General features: G+C 37.2%; 1 protein-coding gene across 1 annotated transcript; it reads left to right on the top strand.

The window, feature by feature from the left end:
• Positions 1–5,637: 5,637 nt before the first annotated feature.
• Positions 5,638–14,662, top strand: LOC101397978 (olfactory receptor 4F6). The gene is made up of 2 exons (XM_004421354.3): positions 5,638–6,585; positions 14,486–14,662. The coding sequence occupies exons 1-2, from the start codon at positions 5,647–5,649 to the stop codon at positions 14,660–14,662; spliced, it is 1,116 nt and encodes a 371-aa protein (XP_004421411.2). The 5' UTR covers positions 5,638–5,646.
• Positions 14,663–18,943: the final 4,281 nt, after the last annotated feature.

Here is an 18,943-nt window from a genome sequence, read left to right as displayed (position 1 = left end):
GTAGACTCTGCAATGTCATGTGGCTTAACCTAGTCTCATATATAGGATCAGGATATAAACTCATTAAGAAAATTAAAATTAATTATTACAAAGATATTGAATCTAAGACAAAAATCAGGAATGGAAGAGAGCTGATGCTCCTTTAGTTAGTGAAAGTTGGAGCAACAGCACCTCAGAGCCCTATTGGACGCATATCAGGTCCCTATATTAAAGTGATTTCTAACTGAGATGTAGCCACACAACACAACCAGAATGGGTCATTATAGAGTCTGTAGTTGATTGAAAAACATGGCTACAATATTTTGCACCTCCTCTTACCAAGAGGTGGCATCTATTTCCCCAACTTTAAATCTGGCCTGGTCTTGTGCCTTGCTTTGGCCAATGGAATGTGGCAAAGATGATGTTGCATGAACTCCAGAACTTTGGCATAGTTTGCTTTGTTGCTTCTGCCTTTATCCTCTTATAATGTTCCCCACCACCCTGAAAGGAAGCTTGAGCAAGACTATTGAATGATAAAAGACCCCTTGGAGAAAGAAGCCCAGCTAATAGCCAACATTAAGGCCCTAGACATGTGAAGGAAGACATCTTAAACCCTCCAACCACAGTCAACCTGCCGGATAACTGATGCCTCATGGAAAAGCCCAGGTGATACCAGCAGAAGAACTGCCCAGCTAAGCTTAGCCCTAATTACAGACTTATGAGCAAGTAAAATGTTACTGATTTAAGCTACTTTGTTATACAGCAGTAGACAACTGATGTTGAGTACACCGTATGATTATAGTTCACCAATCGTTCTTTTACTGGTTCTCCGTATACATTTGATGTTACGACATAAAATGTAACCAGAAGACATTTTCTGTTCTGTTGATGTTTCTTTTAAAAAGCTGAACTATGAGAGACTGAACTATTAGTGATTTGCCTCATCCCAGTTCCACTAGCATTTTGAGTCGACTCTTTGTGCTGCTGTTATAACGCTCTCTTCACGTCTCCACATCACACACATAATAAAGAACTAACTAACTGTTGATGGATCAACAGTATATTTTATTACCTCTAATTTAGTTATCCTTTCTAATGGGGCATGGATCACATTCTAATGCCACTTTGGAGGCTTTTTTCTTCCTCTTTCTCTCGCTCTCTTCCTTCCTATGAAGATGATAAGCATTATTTTCACTTGTTTGAAGGTATATACAGTCATATCTCAGATATATTGTGGGTTCAGTTCCAGACAACCACAATAAATTGAATATTGCAATGAAGCAAATCACGTGAATTTTTTGGTTTCCCAGTGCATATAAATAAAAGTTATGTTTACACTATAGTATAGTCTCTTAAGTGTGCAATAGCATTATGTCTAAAAAACAATGTTCATGCCTAAATTAAAAAATACTCTATTGCTAAAAAATGCTAACTATCCTTTGAGCCTTCAGTGAATCATAATCCTTTTGCTGGTGGAGCATCTTTAAAAAATGCAGTATCTGCAAAACTCAATAAAACAAAGTACAATAAACAAGGTATGCCTGTGTTTTCACTCTTAAATAAGAAAAACAAGGCGGTAACAAGATAAAAATTTGTAATTTTCATCAAAAGTCTCTAATCTCTCATCCTCCTTCCCCTCAAGCGACCCATTAACAGCTTTCCCCTTTGTTTGCTGTGGTCACATTTTTGTGGTCCCAGGAAACAATTCCCTTGGCTAATTCTACTCATGATGGCAATCTCAGGTCTCTATACCAGCATTTAAGTAACTTTACAGGGCTGCTAATTAGCTGTGTTTCCTGCTATGGAGGTTTAACTTACGGCTTTTTATGCCAGGTAATAATAACTTTTCAAAGGCAAGAGCTCTGCATTCTGGGGTCCTCTAACTCCATGATCATTTTGACATTGGTCCAAGTAGATAAGACGAATGGAAACGGTTTTTGATGCAGATCAGAACTTCTAGTGGAAATGCACATGGCAGTGAAAGAGAATCTAATCAACCAGAAAAAATGAATGAATTCTGTTATTCAATAGAGAGATTATGGCAGATAAACTCACAAGCAAAATATAGAAGACAGCAGGATGAGTGGAGTCAAACCACGACTTCATGTTCTATATCGGAGAAGTTATTCTAGTGACATTTGCACAGATGTCGTGATTGTTGGTCTCCAGGAAAAGAATAAAGTAGGAGCAGAAGATGTGAGGCCAGTGGGAGTAAAACTTAAAGAATTTTGAGCAATGTTGGGGAAAGTGGCTTTCATATAATATGATTTCCTGGGCCGGAGACTGGACTCAAATCTTGGACCATCTTAGCAATAGAAGCGTGGAGTAGTGGAAATAACCTGGATTGCCTGGAAGCCAAAGATCAAATACATTAATTCTGGATTTGCCACCAACTTGCTCCTTAGCTTCAGTAAAGCTATTTATCCTCTCTGTACCTTGGTTTCCTTAACTCTAAAACGAAAGGATTTTACAGTCACGAGCAAATTTCCATTTAGGTCCTAGCAACAGCAGCTGCATTGGGAGCAGTAAAAACAACCGTTTTGAGAGTGTGCATCTCCAGTGCCCATTCCTGTACATCTTTCTACTATTCTGAATAGTGTTCTGGGCTCTTTTTACCCATATCAAGAATAGCAAACTTGTGGGAAACCTCTAAGATGATCAGATTGAGATGTTTCTCTGCAAATTTTAATATTTTCAGTAATTCTAATTTAAACTCAATCTTGTTAATAATTTGAGACTAAGATTAGGAAGGAGAGGATTAAAAATCTTTATCTGAGTGACCCTAAACATTGATCTACTAAAAAAAAAAACCAAAAAATCTCTAGAATTGTCTGCATTGCTTGAATTGGTGGTAAGCTCATATTATTTATAATTTGTTTCCTATTTGTGTTGGCCAGTAGTTGAGCTCTGAGGAATCTCTCATTTCATGTATTTTATATTTCATATTTTATTGGTGGTAGTGTGAGCAGAGGTCAGTGCTCTGTGTGAAATAAAATCGGGAGATTCAGGACATGACAAAGCACTCTGAAATTTAGTTGCTGATCACTATTGATCACCTGCTTTCCTTTCACAGAAGTGAGTTAAGTGGACAGTTTCACTCTGTCTTTACTGAAAAGATCAGATTTAAACTACTACTCTACCCCTGTTTAAAAGGGAAGATGTTTAGTGGAGATAGATGCAAAGTATGGCACCTAGAGACCTCAAATTTTCAGTATAGACAGAACATGAAAGACTGGCTAGGAATCAGTGCCACCAACAGTGAGTGTATAATCCTCTTATCCAACTTTTTACCAACACGAGGAACTGTCTAACTTTTTAATCTTTTCTAACCTGATATTTAAAAACTATGACCCTTTTTTTGGAAGATAAAATAAGGTATTGTGTAAAAATTAAAAGTGTTTGTGCTTGAGTAGGAATTGGAAGCATTGATAGAATAACTTTCAGCTTCCAGGTGAGTAATTTAGAAATCAATTATTTATTTGATACATCGCGTCATTGAGGAGATTGCTGATGATAATCCTTGTGGAGGGACCGAATTGATTCCAAGTTAAGTTACTTTACTGTGAATGTGAATATCATTTATACTATTATCAAGAAAAAGTCTAAAAAAGACATTTTAAAATCATATTTAGAAGACTTTATAGTGACAGATTTTTAAGTAGTGGTCTTTGTTAGATCACTAATATAACACTCTTATTGTTAGTGTTTTTGGTCTGGTTACCACAAATTAAGAAAAATGTATCTTTATCTCACATATGTAAAAGTAAGAGTATCAGAGAGGACTTCATGGAGGGAGCTTTGCAGAGTGGGCTGTTGAAGAATGGGAAGAATCAGAGAGACGTAATGAAGGCAAGGGCATCACAGGCCTAGTGAAGGATGTGGAGGGAAGCTGTGAGCTGGAATATCTGAGTGTGTGTGTGTGAGGGAGTACAGATACCAACTGCATGCATGTCCACGGAAGAGGAAGTAGTTTAACTTAGAGTGCGGGGTATATGAAGGAGTGGAGTAACAGCTAATTCTGAATATCTTGAGAGTAGCTTTAATCTTCGTTGTAACTTGGGAGATACATTATGATTCTACTTTTGGAAGCTTTGAATCTCTTAGGATACAAATTGTGTAATTTTCCAAATCCACATACATTGACCTTTTTGTAAAAGTGAAATTGAGATATGTTCACTGCAAAAATTGAAGATAGTAGGTAAGAGTACAAAGTGAAAAGTGAAAGATCCCTTCTCCTGCGTGATTATCTCAACTCCACTCCTTAGAGATAATTATTGTTAATAGGGGTTGTTTTTGTGTATCAACCTAGGTATTTTCTATCCAGCTATTGTTTTATTTATGTAATTTTACATATGTAATTAATGTATATAATTTTTTTAAAATGCCAGATGAGATGAGTGCAAAGTACTCTCTCCCCCTTCCTTTTATCTATCCTGTCTTTGTACATTTAGGTCTACTTTAGCATTATAAATGGCTGCATAGTACTCCATCAAAGGGATCTAATAGAAATTATTTAACTAATCCCCTATTTCTCCACATTTATTTGTCAGCCTTTTGCTCTTAGAAGCAACAATGCTTCAGTAAACATCTCTGTATCCTTTTTTATCCACCTTGTTCATGTGCACACATACATATATCCAGAGATTTTTTCTAGAAGTAGAATAGCTGAGTCAAAGTGTATGAGCAAATAAAATTTTGGAAAGTACTGTCAAATTGGTAAACGTTTTATCAGTTTACTCTCCCACCACCAATTATGAGACTACCTGTTCCCCATTTCCTCTCAAACTCTGAATTTTGTCTAATGTTTGCATCTCTGCCAATCTGATAAGACAAAACCAATGTCTTATTATTTTAGCATGCATTCATTTAATTAGGAAGGTGGTTATGTATTTTTATATATAAGTAAACAGAGCCATGTGTAAAGCCTCTGATATTGTCACTTTTACTTCTGTTTGGGATTTATGACTCATCATTGCCACTCTGGTCCCACATTCTTTCCTCTCTCCACTCCTACTCAGAATCTCCTCCACAGAACCCATAACTGAGTCACATTCTCTAGCACTTATCCTCCCGCTCTGGGATGGTGAGTGCCTTACTCTGGCATCTTCTACTCCTATCTTTCCTTCACTCCTCTAAATAACTCACCCTGTCTTCTTAATTTACAGAGAAGAGAAATTTACATCTCAGTTCTTAAAAAAATGCTTATAAGGATTTTGAAAGAGCTTACCAATATGGTCATAGATATGGTATCAATATACTGAGACATGTCCAAATTAAGAAATCCACTGTCACTTAATTATTTCATATAGTTGTTACTTACAAAAAAACCTCTTAATTTTGTACTCATATATGAGATATGACTATGAAATAATGGCAGTTAAAAAATACAACAGAAGTACCCATTCAAACAGGTAAAAGGATCCCTATTCTGTGTAATATATTTTGGCAATGAAATATACAACAGAGGAATGTATATATATGTATACATATATATATATATATGCTTTGTGACTGAAATGGTCTCCATAGGCATACATCAGCCTTTGCCTAGTTTTCTGACAAGTATTGAATTGCCCAATATTAATATCAGTGCCATTTCATTTAAATCAGTTTCTCCTTACTCTCTTCTTTCAGGTAGCATGAGAGCTCTCACTGCTGACAGAGGCAATGGATGAAGCCAATCACTCTGTGGTGTCTGAGTTTGTGTTCCTGGGACTCTCCAACTCATGGGAGATCCAGCTCCTCCTCTTCCTCTTTTCCTCTGTGTTCTATGTGGCAAGCCTGATGGGAAACCTCCTCATTGTGCTAACTGTGACCTCTGACCCTCATTTACAGTCCCCCATGTATTTCCTGCTGGCGAACCTTTCCATCATGGACTTGATATTTTGCTCCTCCACAGCTCCCAAGATGATCTATGACCTCTTAAGGAAGCACAAAACCATCTCTTTTGGGGGCTGCATAGCTCAGATCTTCTTTATCCACGCAGTTGGGGGCACTGAGATGGTGCTGCTTATCGCCATGGCCTTTGACAGATACGTTGCCATATGTAAGCCTCTTCACTACCTGACCATCATGAGCCCACGAAGGTGCATTTTATTTTTAGTCACTTCTTGGATTATTGGCCTTATTCATTCAGTGACTCAGTTGGCTTTTGTTGTAGACTTGCCTTTCTGTGGCCCTAATGAACTAGACAGCTTTTTTTGTGACCTTCCTCAATTTATCAAACTTGCTTGCATAGAGACGTACACACTGGAATTCATGGTTACTGCCAATAGTGGCTTGATTTCTGTGTCCTCCTTTTTGATTCTGATCATCTCTTATATCTTTATTTTTGTGACTGTTCATAAAAAAACTTCGAGTGGTATATCCAAAGCCCTCTCCACTCTGTCAGCTCATGTCACTGTGGTTGTTTTGTTCTTTGGGCCATTGACCTTTTTCTATGTGTGGCCACTTCCCACATCACATTTGGATAAATTCCTTGGCATCTTTGATTCAGTTATCACTCCTTTTCTAAATCCAGTCATCTACACTTTTAGGAATAAAGAGATGAAGGTGGCAATGAGGAGACTATGCACTCAGGTTGTGAATTACAGTAAAATCTCTTTGGTATACTGAAGATGTATAAAAAGGCAAAGTATACTAGAATTTCAGATGGATATGAACTAAATAGGATATATTTGTATAAAAAGGCAAAGTATACTAGAATTTCAGATGGATATGAACTAAATAGGATATATTAAATTTAAACAGACTGTCACTATCTACTAGTATGTATTGTGTCCTGTTTTATTTTTTCCACTCCTAATTGAATTGTGATGTCAGTCTTTGGACTCTGCTTATGTAAGAGAGTTAAAGACTAAAGGTCTTGGCTTTCTTATCTTACCAGTGGTCTTGCCTCCATAAAGTGCCAAATAGAACTAATATAAATGTTAAACAATCCCTGTTGAATGTCAGTATGTGGCTTATTGCCCATTTTCCATCTTTACCATGTTAAGTAAACTATTTTACCTAGAGATAAATATTAATTTTCACTTCATCTGATTTGTCTTACTAGGCAGCTCATTTGTTTTCTATGTCTTACTAGACAGCTCATTCGTTCTCTATCTTTTCAGCTTATTATCTGTTTGTTTCTCTCATTGTTTTATTGTTGATGTGGCTTTTTCAGGGTCCAGCAAGAAGACGGAAACCATACCAGTTTTTTTGAACAGATGAAGTTTGATATAAAGAATTGTTATATAAGTATAAAGTTGTCAAGCAGTTATTTGGAAAAAAATGAATTCTAAGATATCACAGACATAGCATTTGTAGGAAGAAGCTTTCACTCCTCGGGATAGGAAATAAGTGAAGAAGTTAGAATTATTACAACTTAAAAACAAAAAAAATGATTAAAAGCTTGGAGGAAGGATCTGTGGAGTTGAAACTCAAATATTTGAGGAAGGGACGCTTCTTGGCTGGTGTTAGTGTCTCTGAGCTTAGAGGATGGCCTGTGGGGCAGGGACACAACACCTGAGGAAGGGGTGCCACTGGCTAACACAGGTGTTCCTGAGGAGAGTGTGACGAGACGAGTTGCTCTAGTGCTGGAGAAACTGTAAGTGGATTCAGCCCTTGCTTTGGAAAGAAACCAAGCCTGCTGAGGTAACGAGTTTGGTTGGGTGATGCTTAAAGCTCAGTGAGCAGAGACGAAGCCCACAGCCAGCAAACAGGAAGGAACCAGTAAGTCCCTTTTTCCTCCTCCTGACTTGCAGTCTCCCTCTAGTGCCCTCTAATGGCAGAGCTGGCAAAAAAGAAATGTAGTTGGCAGAGCCCCAGCTCCTAGTTTAGAGCTGAAAGATAATATAGCACAAGCAGTTATATAGTTTACATAGCACAGGTAGTTATATAGATTATATAGCGCATGTCATTACTTAAAAAATTATTAAAATTCAATAAGGATCATATAGTTTTTGAATGTTAGAGTAAATTATAACTCATCTCATAGAGTTTTCCTATTTTAGAAAGTGTCAGGTACTGGAAAATTAACTAATTAGCTCAAGATCATAGAAGAAATATATGGAAGATCCAAATCTAGAACCTAGTTTGGCAGATTCCTGGTCCTTTGCTGTCTTCTGTCATTTTAGATCTTATTTCCTCAGTTGCTGAGTCCCATGTGTCTTTGGACTGTTAATTTTTCACTGACACGAGCCATTATATTACACACCTTGTATCTTGAATGTCTATTTGTCAAAGAACAGAGTTTCAACAAATGTTCATGAGTGATTTTCTCTTAATAAATCTATTCAGCCCTAGTTGACATTTCTTTTTCTGATCCTATGCTTTTCTTTTAAACAAAGATTTTATTGTGGAAAGATTTTTAGATTTACAGAGAAGTAGTGAAGCTAGCCCAGAGAGTTCCTATATACGCCTCACCCACTTTTAACTTCAGTTTCCCCTAAAGTTATCTTATGTTTCCTTGATACATTTTTCAAAATTGAGAAATCAACACTGGGTCATAACAGTTAACTAAATGCTAGACTTTATTCAGATTTCACCAGTTTTTCCATTAATATCTTTTTTCTATTTCAGGGTACAATCCAGGATACCATGTTACATTTAGTCATCATGTCTCCTTAGTCTCCTCTGGTTTGTGAGTTTCTCAGTCTTACCTTGTTTACCATGGCTGTGACAGCTTGGAGGAGTGTTAGTCAGGTATTTTGTAGACTATCCCTCAATTTGGGTTTGTCTGAAGGTTTCCTCATAATTAGGTGGGAGTTCTGGGTTTTTGTAAAGAATTCCACAGAGGTGAAGAGGCTTTTTTAAAATTTACATCTTATCAGGGGTACATAATACTCACATGTCATCACTAGTGATGTTAAACTTGCTCAGTTGGTTTGTTATCTGATCCTAATGAAGGAGAAGTGACTTATTGGGTGTTACTTCTGCCATTTGCATTCTTTCTTCCTACTTGAGTAGTCAATCCATTACCCCAAGTTTTCTAAGGACTTGATGATGATTCATTATGATTTTTGCATTTGTAACTTACGTATTTCTTAGGAGCAAGAGTTTATTTCAAACCCATCCCACGTTGGTTTGACTATAAAGGCAAGCTGTGTAGATGATTGCTTATGGGCCTCTTCCTTTGCTTCTTCTTTGATTCAGTTACTTTTTGCTTCTATCCACATGGAACTCTTGACCCCTCTCTTTTTGAATTTCCTGATCTTATGCCTTTAGAATTGATGTTTGTATCTCAAACCTCTGTCTATCAATGCTTAATTTTCCTCAGCACTTCTCATCGGAGTGTCTTTGGTAGTGTAATCACCATTTTATCCAGCCTTTCTAGTCTAATTCTACTTGAGTTGGCATTTGAATATTCTGTCATGGATCTTTGACACGTAACTGTTACCAAAGTTACACAGATGAATTAATGACTCCTCTCTATACCCTCAGCCTGGCGTTAAGGACAGTGGAGAAGAAAATTGTCTTTTCCCCTCTGATATTATTTCTAGTTCTGGAATTTACTCCTAATTTAGATCAGCCATTTGCTTTATTTGTATTATTTTTTCTATTCTGTAAGAGAGTGAATAACAAAATATTGATTACTAATTTAAAAGTCAATTCTTCTTAAGGCATCAAGAGGCATGATCATGGGCACTGCTAATCTTCAAGGAGACAGATATTAGAGTCTTCATTGTATTGTTGATTTTACCACAGGGACGGATTCCAACAATGAAATAAGCATGTGGCATAGGCACTGACCCATCAGAACATATGTTTGCCCCAAAGTTGGACAGGTGTCCTAGAGACTCTTGCTTTTCCAGGCATTAACTATAAGTAGCCAATTCCTAAGGAATTCTGGGGAAAGAATTTGGGTGGCAGGTGGAACCCCAAGGGACTTGTGACAGTGGCTATATTCTAACCAATGTGCACATAGTTTAGAATTTTAACAACAGTTTTATCACATAGTTGCATTCCAGCTGAATGTTGATGTTATTGGGATGTGGGGATTGAAGTTGGAGGGCAATCTAATAGTTGTACAATCATATGCAATGGCCTTGAAAAACTTGGAGATAATCTGGATGTCTGTCATTACAACATCAGACAGGCAAAAAGTAGTGCATACCCACTGTACATTCCTATGCAGCATTTGACATTTGAAAATAATAGACTAGGTGTACAAATAGCAACAATAGGTAAGTGAAAAAAAAAAGAATTGGAATGAGATGTATAACAATATTTTATATGCATATGGACACAGATATACATATACCTAAAATACGTATATACATATACATAAAACGTTTTATGATAATACAGACAATGCCAGGATACATTTTAGAAACACTTGAATGTTGCCTCTGAGGTAAAGAGACTGGAAATGGAGACTGGAAATTAAAGGGAATAAACAGTAAACAAGAGATGGCTCTTTGTAAAGCAATGCTGATAGTGTACAGTGAACTGAGGAATATGATTATCTTAATCTTCCGCACCTGAGACTGAAAAAGACACCAGGGAACATGTCCTGTTACTTCCTCTTAATATTTTGAAGTGAGCCTCCTTATTCATATTATTCCTACCTCCAAATGACAGGCACAGTAAGGGACAATGGAATTATTTCAAAGACTGGATTCTTTTGTTAAGTTCAACAAATAAGTATTAGGCTCCCTGGATTGCAGGAAACTGTACAAGTTGCTTTGGAAGAAACAAATATAAGTTAGACAAAGATTGCATCTTCAAAGTACTTATTATAACGTGGTAAATTTATTATTTATAAAAGTCATTTTATAAGCTATATTTTCTTTTTTGGAGTTTATTCTTTTACTTGCTTAGTTTATTTATGCATGGTGAAAAATGATATTATATGGCTGTTCCAGATAATTTGTATGAGTCTCTTGGAAAGTGTATACTATCAAATTACCCAGGGATGCTTTCATTGATTGTGAAAGGATTTAACTTGACAAAGAAAATGACAGATATTGAAGTTCTTAAATATTCCATTGTCATTTCTCCCTCCTATGATTCATTATAAACATTTTCCTTGTTGCTTTGATCACAACAAGTATATTTTTAGGAGACAATGTGCTTTACTAATTGACTTTAGCTTTGCAGTCCCAGGTCACTACAGCATGATTTGCTCACTATCCTCCAGTATACTTAATTAGCTATTTTTTTCCATTTATAGAAACATTTTGTGTACCTCTGTGTGCTTGAGATAATAGTTTGTGGATATCTATAAGAGAAGAATGGGGTAACTTGACAACAGGAGGAAGATATTAAACTCGATAAACTTCAGCCACAAGGAAAACCCAGGTAACAGTTTGCTTTTTGTGTATATCAATTAAGTTTTAACTTGGAGGCAGGAGGAAACAGGTGGTGGCCGTGAGATGATGAGCACAGAGGAGAATAAATGTAAGTGGTTGTGGATGTGGAGAACAAGCATTAACCTTAATTTTTAACCAAGACTTGGAAATGACTTGGAGATCCAAAGGTGCAACCGAAGATACGTTGCAGAGTCTGGGGTCCACACTGTGGTCAGGACTAGGAGACAGGTTGAGTTCTTAACTGCACCTAGGGAATTTTAGGGAAATTTATTAGCATTGAAAGTAAAGACAGGGCCGGCCCTGTGGCTTGGTGGTTAAGTGCGCGCGCTGCGATGCTGGTGGCCCGGGTTCGGATCCCGGGTGCGCATCGAGGCACCACTTCTCCGTCCATCCTGAGGCCGAGTCCCACATACAGCAACTAGAAGGATGTGCAGCTATGACATACAACTATCTACTGGGGCTTTGGGGGGAAAAAATAAAATAAATAAAATCTTTAAAAAAAAAAAAAAAGAAAGTAAAGACAAATATGTGTGTTGTCCTTATAACAAGTTGTCAGCTTTACTTCTATCTTTAGAGAACTAAGATATAAAGAGGAGAAAGTATATTAGGTACTAGTGATAAATGAAGTTTTAAAAAATAAAACCCCAATTTCATAGAATCAAGGTGGCAGAAGGATGATTGAAAACTTGCTTAGAAGAAAAATATCTAGGAATCACAGTCATCCTAAACTAAAATAATGTAGGGTCAGTTAAAATTAGGTGATGAAAGAATGGATAAAAACATGTAGGAAACTAAATGTATAATATTTAACAACCAACAATCAATCCTTCTGTTTTGTTTATGTTTTTTAAACATGTATTAGAATTTTTTTCCAGGTCAAAACAGTGAGATGTTTGGTGGTGAAATGGAGATGGTTAGGCAGAGTGACAAAAATAAAGAGATAGAAGATAGACCTATGAGGAAAGGCTAAAGGAATTGAGGAGATTAGAACTACAGTGTACAGATGATGAGTGATCTTTACTTGCTTTTACCAAATTTAAGGATATTAAACACTTATTTGAGAGAGTTGCTGGCAACTTCTTTATATTCACAGAGAAAGAATTAAGTGGACATTGGCTTAGATGAAAGGATGAGAGATTTTCTTTTTTTAAAGAAGATCCTTTGGACTATTATTTTTTAAAAAAGAAGGAAACCTCTTTAAAAAAAAAAAAAAAAAAAAAAAAAGGGCCGGCCCTGTGGCTTGGTGGTTAAGTGCGCGCGCTGCAATGCTGGCGGCCCGGGTTCGGATCCCGGGTGTGCATCAAGGCACCACTTCTCTGTCCAGCCTGAGGCCGAGTCCCACATACAGCAACTAGAAGGATGTGCAGCTGTGACAGACAACTATGTACTGGGGCTTTGGGGGCAAAAAATAAATAAAAATCTTTAAAAAAAAAAAAAAATAAAGAAGGAAACCAAGGAAGAAAATGAATTTTCAAACTTTGTAAACTGTGGAACAACTGACATGTCCTGGATGGAGAAACAAAAGAAAGGAACTAGGTCAGAACATATTTTTAGATCTCTTCCAGCTAAATGATTTTGTTAATTAGGCACAGTTAGCATCTCTTCTTTTTTTTTTTTTCCCAATATTTTAAAGTGTAAAATTATCATGAATGTCTTGTAAGAGGTCGCCTAATTCTAATTCCATATAGATCAAAACATTTAAATGATGAGTCCATCAAATACTCTAGAATCTGGATTTGTCAGATAGCAATCATTTAAGTAGTCTAAATAAATGATGGCTATAATTCTTGAGAGTAATAGCTAGACCAGAACAGAGAACTCAAAGCAGAATATCTTCTAATGGAATGGTCTTAGGAGAGCAGCACTCTTTCTGTGGAGGGTGTGGGATGTCTCAAAGTGCCAAAGCACCCAGAACCTAGCATATCCCCCTAGAAGCCATTCAGTGATTAAAACTCAGACCTCTTAGATGGATAATCAAGAAATATGATGACTTAAGACAGGAGGAGTTGGGTAAGTTTCTAGATCTGCTGCTATTTGCTATTTGTATTACTTTGTCTTCTTTGTTCTTGAATGGATTTTAAAGTAGTACATTTTATCTTTGACCACATTTCTCCTTTTCTCAGCTTTAGCTCTCATTCCTGGGGTCTGCCCCTCTCCTGCTGAGTGCATCTACTCTTTACCTGTCTTCTGCAGCAACCTATCTAAGCTAATTCTTCTTGGGTAATGAATCAGGTTTAAAATGGATCACTTATATTTCCATAGTCAAAATTCCAATTTCTTGCATGCGTAAGATCTCAGCTAAGGAAGCTGTCTGGTAACTTATTTGTTTGTCTGTAATAGCTAATGGAGCATCCTTCCCTTAGCTATGTAAGTAAAACTAGGGAGTGCAGTATGTTTGTCTAAAAGAAGGACACTCTAATGCTGGGTGATAGTAGGCAATAATTTTGAGCACTGGGGCTTTTAAGACTGCACATCTGAACAAGCTCCCAGGCTGCCATTTCTTCTCCTTTCTCATAAATTTCCATCCTATTGCCAATCTTGGTCTCCTGCTGCATTCAATAATCCAATTTTGCTTTGCCTTCATTTTTCTCATTTTTCTATCAATTTTTTTTCTAATTTAAAAAATTATTTAACTTCCTTTTTTATAAAAAATATCCTTCTTGCCCTCTGGCTAGACTCTGTCTTTGTGTAAACTTTACATGAAATCTCATGTATTTTCTTTTTTTCTGAGTGACTCAATAAATCCTCTTCTGTTTTTGCTAACTCTATTTCTTATAAATTCGTTAACACAAGTTTACCACCATTTCATTTGTTATTCTCATTTGTTATTTTTTGCTATTCAAATTTCAATTTGGAGGAAGCATCACTTATATTTTCACTTCATAGTGTATGCTCATTGTTATTCCCACTTCACAGAAGGAGGCATGTGGGAGTTAGGTATACATGGAGTCCTGGTCTAGATTTGGTGCACAGCAGGTTCACAGGATGATAAACTCTCAGTCATCATTACACCATTTCCTGAATGTATAATTTGACAGGATATGTTTGGTAGTTGGTACAACTCCCACACTGTCCTAGCTCTGTGGGTTATAGCTGTTGAGGGGGGAAGGTACCGAAACAGTCCCATCCTCAGGCCAAGACAGCATTTCTAAAGCATACTACATTCTGTAGGGGAAGTTGTGGCAAAAAGATACCCAAAAGATACAAGAAAGGTGATCCCCATCATATCTCTATTTAATTCACCACTGTGGCCCCTACAAAAGCCGGACAGATCCTGGAGAAGGACAATGGACTATTGTAAACTCAACCTAGTATTAGGGTTAATTGGAGCTGTTGTAACAAAGGTGGTATCATTGCCAGAGCAGATTAACATAGCCTTTGGTGTATGATATGTTATCAATGATCTGGTAAATTTTCTTTTCCATTTCTTTCAGAAAGGAGAAACAGTTAGAAACAGCATTTACAGTGAATGGACAACAGCATATGTTTATAGTTTTACTCTGTGGCATAATATAATCTGAAGAGATCTGGACCATCTGGATATCTTACAGATCATCATAATTGTCTGTTATATTAATGACATCATATTATCAAGCCAGATGGGGAAGTAATGGTAAGTACATTGGATGCTGTGGTAATACACATGTGCTCTCAAGGGAGGGAATAAATTCTACATAGAATGAGGAAACCGTCACATCATTAAAATTTTAGGAGTTCACAAAATGGATCAAAGACCTAAATGTAAGACCTGAAACCATAAAACTCATAGAAGAAAACAGAGGAAAACTCCTTGACACTGATTCTGGAAATGATTTCTTGGATAAAACACCAAAGGCACAGGCAACAAAAGCTAAAATAAACAAGTAGGACTACATCAAACTAAAGAGCTTCTGCATAGCAAATGGAACAATCAATGAACTTAAAAGAGAACCTACAGAATGGGAGGATTTTTTTGCAACCTATGTATTTGATAAGGGATTATATAAAAAATACGTAAGGAATTCATACAACTCAATAGCAGAAAAAAATTAATCCAATTAAAAAGTGGGCAAAGGACCCGAATCGACATTTTTCCAAAAAAGACATACAAATGGCCAATAGGTATATGAAAAGGTGCTCAACATCATTAATCTGTGAAATGCAGTCAAAATCACAATGAGATATCACCTCATACCTGTTTGAATGGCTGTTATCAAAAAGAAAAGAGATAACAGGTGCTAGCAAGAATATGGAGAAAAGAGAAACCTTGTGCACTGTTGATGGGAATGTAAACTGGTACAACCACTATGGAAAACTGTATGGAAATTACTCAAAAAATAAAAACTAGAACTACTATATGATCCAGCTATCCCATTTCTGGGTATATATCTGAAGGAAATAAAATCAGTATCTTGGAGAGTTATCTACACACCCATCTTCATGGCAGCATTATTCACAGTAGCTAAATTATGGAAACAATGTAAATATCCTTCAATAGATGAATGGATAAAGAAAATAATGTGTATATATATACAGACAGTGGAATGTTATTCAGCCATAAAAAGGAAATACTAACATTTGTGACAACATGGATGAGCCTGGAGTCTATTAGGCTAAGTGAAACAAGCCAGAAAGAGAAAGACAAATACTGTATGGTATCACTTATATGTGGAATCTAGAAAAAAAGAGCCAATTTTATAGAACCAGAGAATAGAGTGGTGGTTGCCAAGGGCTAGGGGAAGGGGGAAATGATAAAATGTAGGTCAAAAGGTACAAACTCTCAGTTATAATAAGAATAAATTAAGAGGATCTAATGTACAGTGTGGTGACTATATTTAATAATATAGTATTGTATACTTGAAAGATGCTGAGAGTAGATCTTAAGCAGTCTCACCACACACACACACAGACACACACACACACAATTAACTATGTGAGGTGATGGATGTGTTCATTTTCTTGATCTTGGTAATCATTCCACAATATCAAATCACCATGTTGTACACTTCAAGTATATACAACTGTATTTGTCAATTTTTCTTCAATGAAGTTGGAAAAATTTATCCAAGTTCAATGTTCTGGGGCATTCCAGGACATCCTCTTTCAAGTAAAGAGAAAATTATTGTACATTGCACCTCCTATCACTAATAGGGAAGCACAATGCCTGGTAGATTTCTCCTGCTTCTGGAGGAAACATATTCTATACCAGGAATACCACTCTAGCCCATATACTGAAGGACATGAAAGCCTGCCAGCTTTGAGTGGCGTGCAGATCTGAAACAGGTTTTTTACAGTTCCAGATTTTGTGCACAAAGCCCTTCTACATGAACCTATGTGGCATACCTTGTGATATTAGAAAAATTGATAGAAGATAAAAGATGTGAAGTTTATAGCAAGCACCACCAACTGGATAATCACGATACAAAACTTTAGGTTCTGGACCAACCATTTCCTGAGGATTACAGGGTAATTAATATACAGCCGTGCGATGCCACAAAACATCACATCATACTGTGGATCCACATTAAAGAAAAGGAGGTGTGGAAATTGGCTCTTGTCCATTGGACCTACTGGCCCTATCGCATACTGTACCACCCAGAATCTGCAGGTCTAATAGAGCAATGGATGGCTTACTGCAGGTGCACCTGAAGCAACAGCTTGATGATGATATTTTGATATATATAAAATATATTATTTGGTGCTGTGTCTCCATTAAGTAGCATACGTGGGTCCCAGATCCAAGATACAGTTGGGGAATTTGAGCTTCCCATCCCTGAAACCCTGGGCACTATGCATTTAGAAGTCCTGGTTTAAATAACAAGAGAAAACATTTGCATGAGAGACACAAGAGTTCCATTAAATTTTGGTCTATGGCTATTGTCCAGGAAATTGAGGCTTCTTGCACCAAGAACAAACAGGGAAGTGGAGGAATCACCACTCTGGCAGGGGTAATTGATTATTAAGAAGAAGTAAGGCTACTGTTACACAGTGAAAATATGGAGGACACAGTTTGGCACTGGTTGATCCACATGGATGACTTTTAGAACTCCCTTAACCAATTTTGGTGGTAAATGGACAAATGCAGCAGTCATGGCTTGAGAAAAGCATAGTAAACAGGGAATTGGTGTGCTCATGATGAGGGTCCAGGTCACCTCATCAGCTGAGCCAACTAGGTCAGCAGAGTTGTCAACTAAGTAATCTAGACCATATGATAGATGAGGGATGTGAGTACCAGTTGTGGTCTCACTACCCATTTTAGTAGCAGGTGTTGTAATTCATCCCATAAACTTTCCTCTGATAAGATGCTCACAGGATAAGAGGTTCACCGAAGTCCTGAAGGAGCTGCTCCTAGAACCCAAATGAATCAAGGATGGGTGGATGTCACCTATGCTATGTCTGCTACACATATTCCCTCTTCAGGACAGAAAGATTTATACAGGTCAGAAAGTTTTATTCCCCAAGCTATTGAGAGTGTTGTTGTCTGACATTTCTCATCAATCTGCCTTTTTTGGAATGTCCTTGCTAAAGAGAGCTGACATACTCAAGGCCATACACACTTTCTCATGTCAGTTTGCATCCAATGATTGGTTATCAGTCCACTTGGGACAATTCTGGAATCTCATTCCAAGTTAAGAGCTCCCTGCAAGTTTGGCTGAGGCCTTGTCGTAACTGTACTGTCGTCCAACTTCTTCCACATCCTGCTTAATTCACTACCTCCAAACAGATTTGATTCTGATAGTGTTCTCTAACAAGCTTCCTGCATGCTGATCTTCATCTCAGAATCTGCTTCTCTGGGAACCCAAACTTTGACACAATTTCCCTGAGCCTTCTCTTATTATTGTTATAGAGAGTCCTTGAAGGTTTTGGTATCATATGAATATTATGTTGTTCGATCACTCTAATGACATCATGATAACTAGACCTTATGAGCTAGAAGTAGTAAGTACCCTAGATACCTTAGTAAGACACGTGTACCAGATGATGAGACAAGTGCATCAAAATTTCAGGGACCTTCCACATGAGTGATATCTCCAAGTGGCTTGGGGCTTTCCGGAGCATCTCTTCTAAAGTTTCTGCACCTTGCAATACCCACCAGAGAAAGAAGTCCAATCCTTGGTGAATTTCTTTGTATTTTGGAGGCAGCATATACTATACTTGAGTGTGTTGATTCAATTTATTTATTGAGTAATTCATAAGGCTGCCAGTTTTGAATTGTGGCTGGAGCAAGAAATGTCTCTATAGACAGTGTGGAAGGCAAAAGTAGCTTTAAAAGCAGGAGGGTAAGACTCTTATGGTCTTCTACTCTTTCACTACATCTCTCTCTTTGGACATTGGAAATTCTCTCTGACCAATTAATAGTGCAAGAGAAAACACAGCCTGGTTTATAAATAGTTATGCATATTATGCTGGCATCAGCTTTAAGTAAATGGCCATCGCATTAAACTCTACTTACAGATTGCCTTGAAGGATAGTGGTGAAGGAAAACTCTTCTAATGGGAAGAACCTTAGAGCATACCTTTAGTTGTATACTTTCCTTGGAAGAAAAGATGTTTTGTGGTACAGATCTTACTAATTTAGGGCAGGCCTAATGGTTTGTTTGGTTGTTCAGGGACTAAGAAAAAATAAGCTTAGAAAATTATTGGCATGGACTTCTGGGGGGAGGTATGTAGCTGGACTTCTCAGAAAAGCAC

Source organism: Ceratotherium simum, chromosome 3, assembly GCF_057802395.1.
Source record: "Ceratotherium simum simum isolate JZ-2026a chromosome 3, ASM5780239v1, whole genome shotgun sequence".
Taxonomy (NCBI): Eukaryota; Metazoa; Chordata; class Mammalia; order Perissodactyla; family Rhinocerotidae; genus Ceratotherium; species Ceratotherium simum.
The sequence above is the reverse complement of the archived record's forward strand: the minus strand, read 5'-3'. Positions and strand labels throughout refer to the sequence as shown.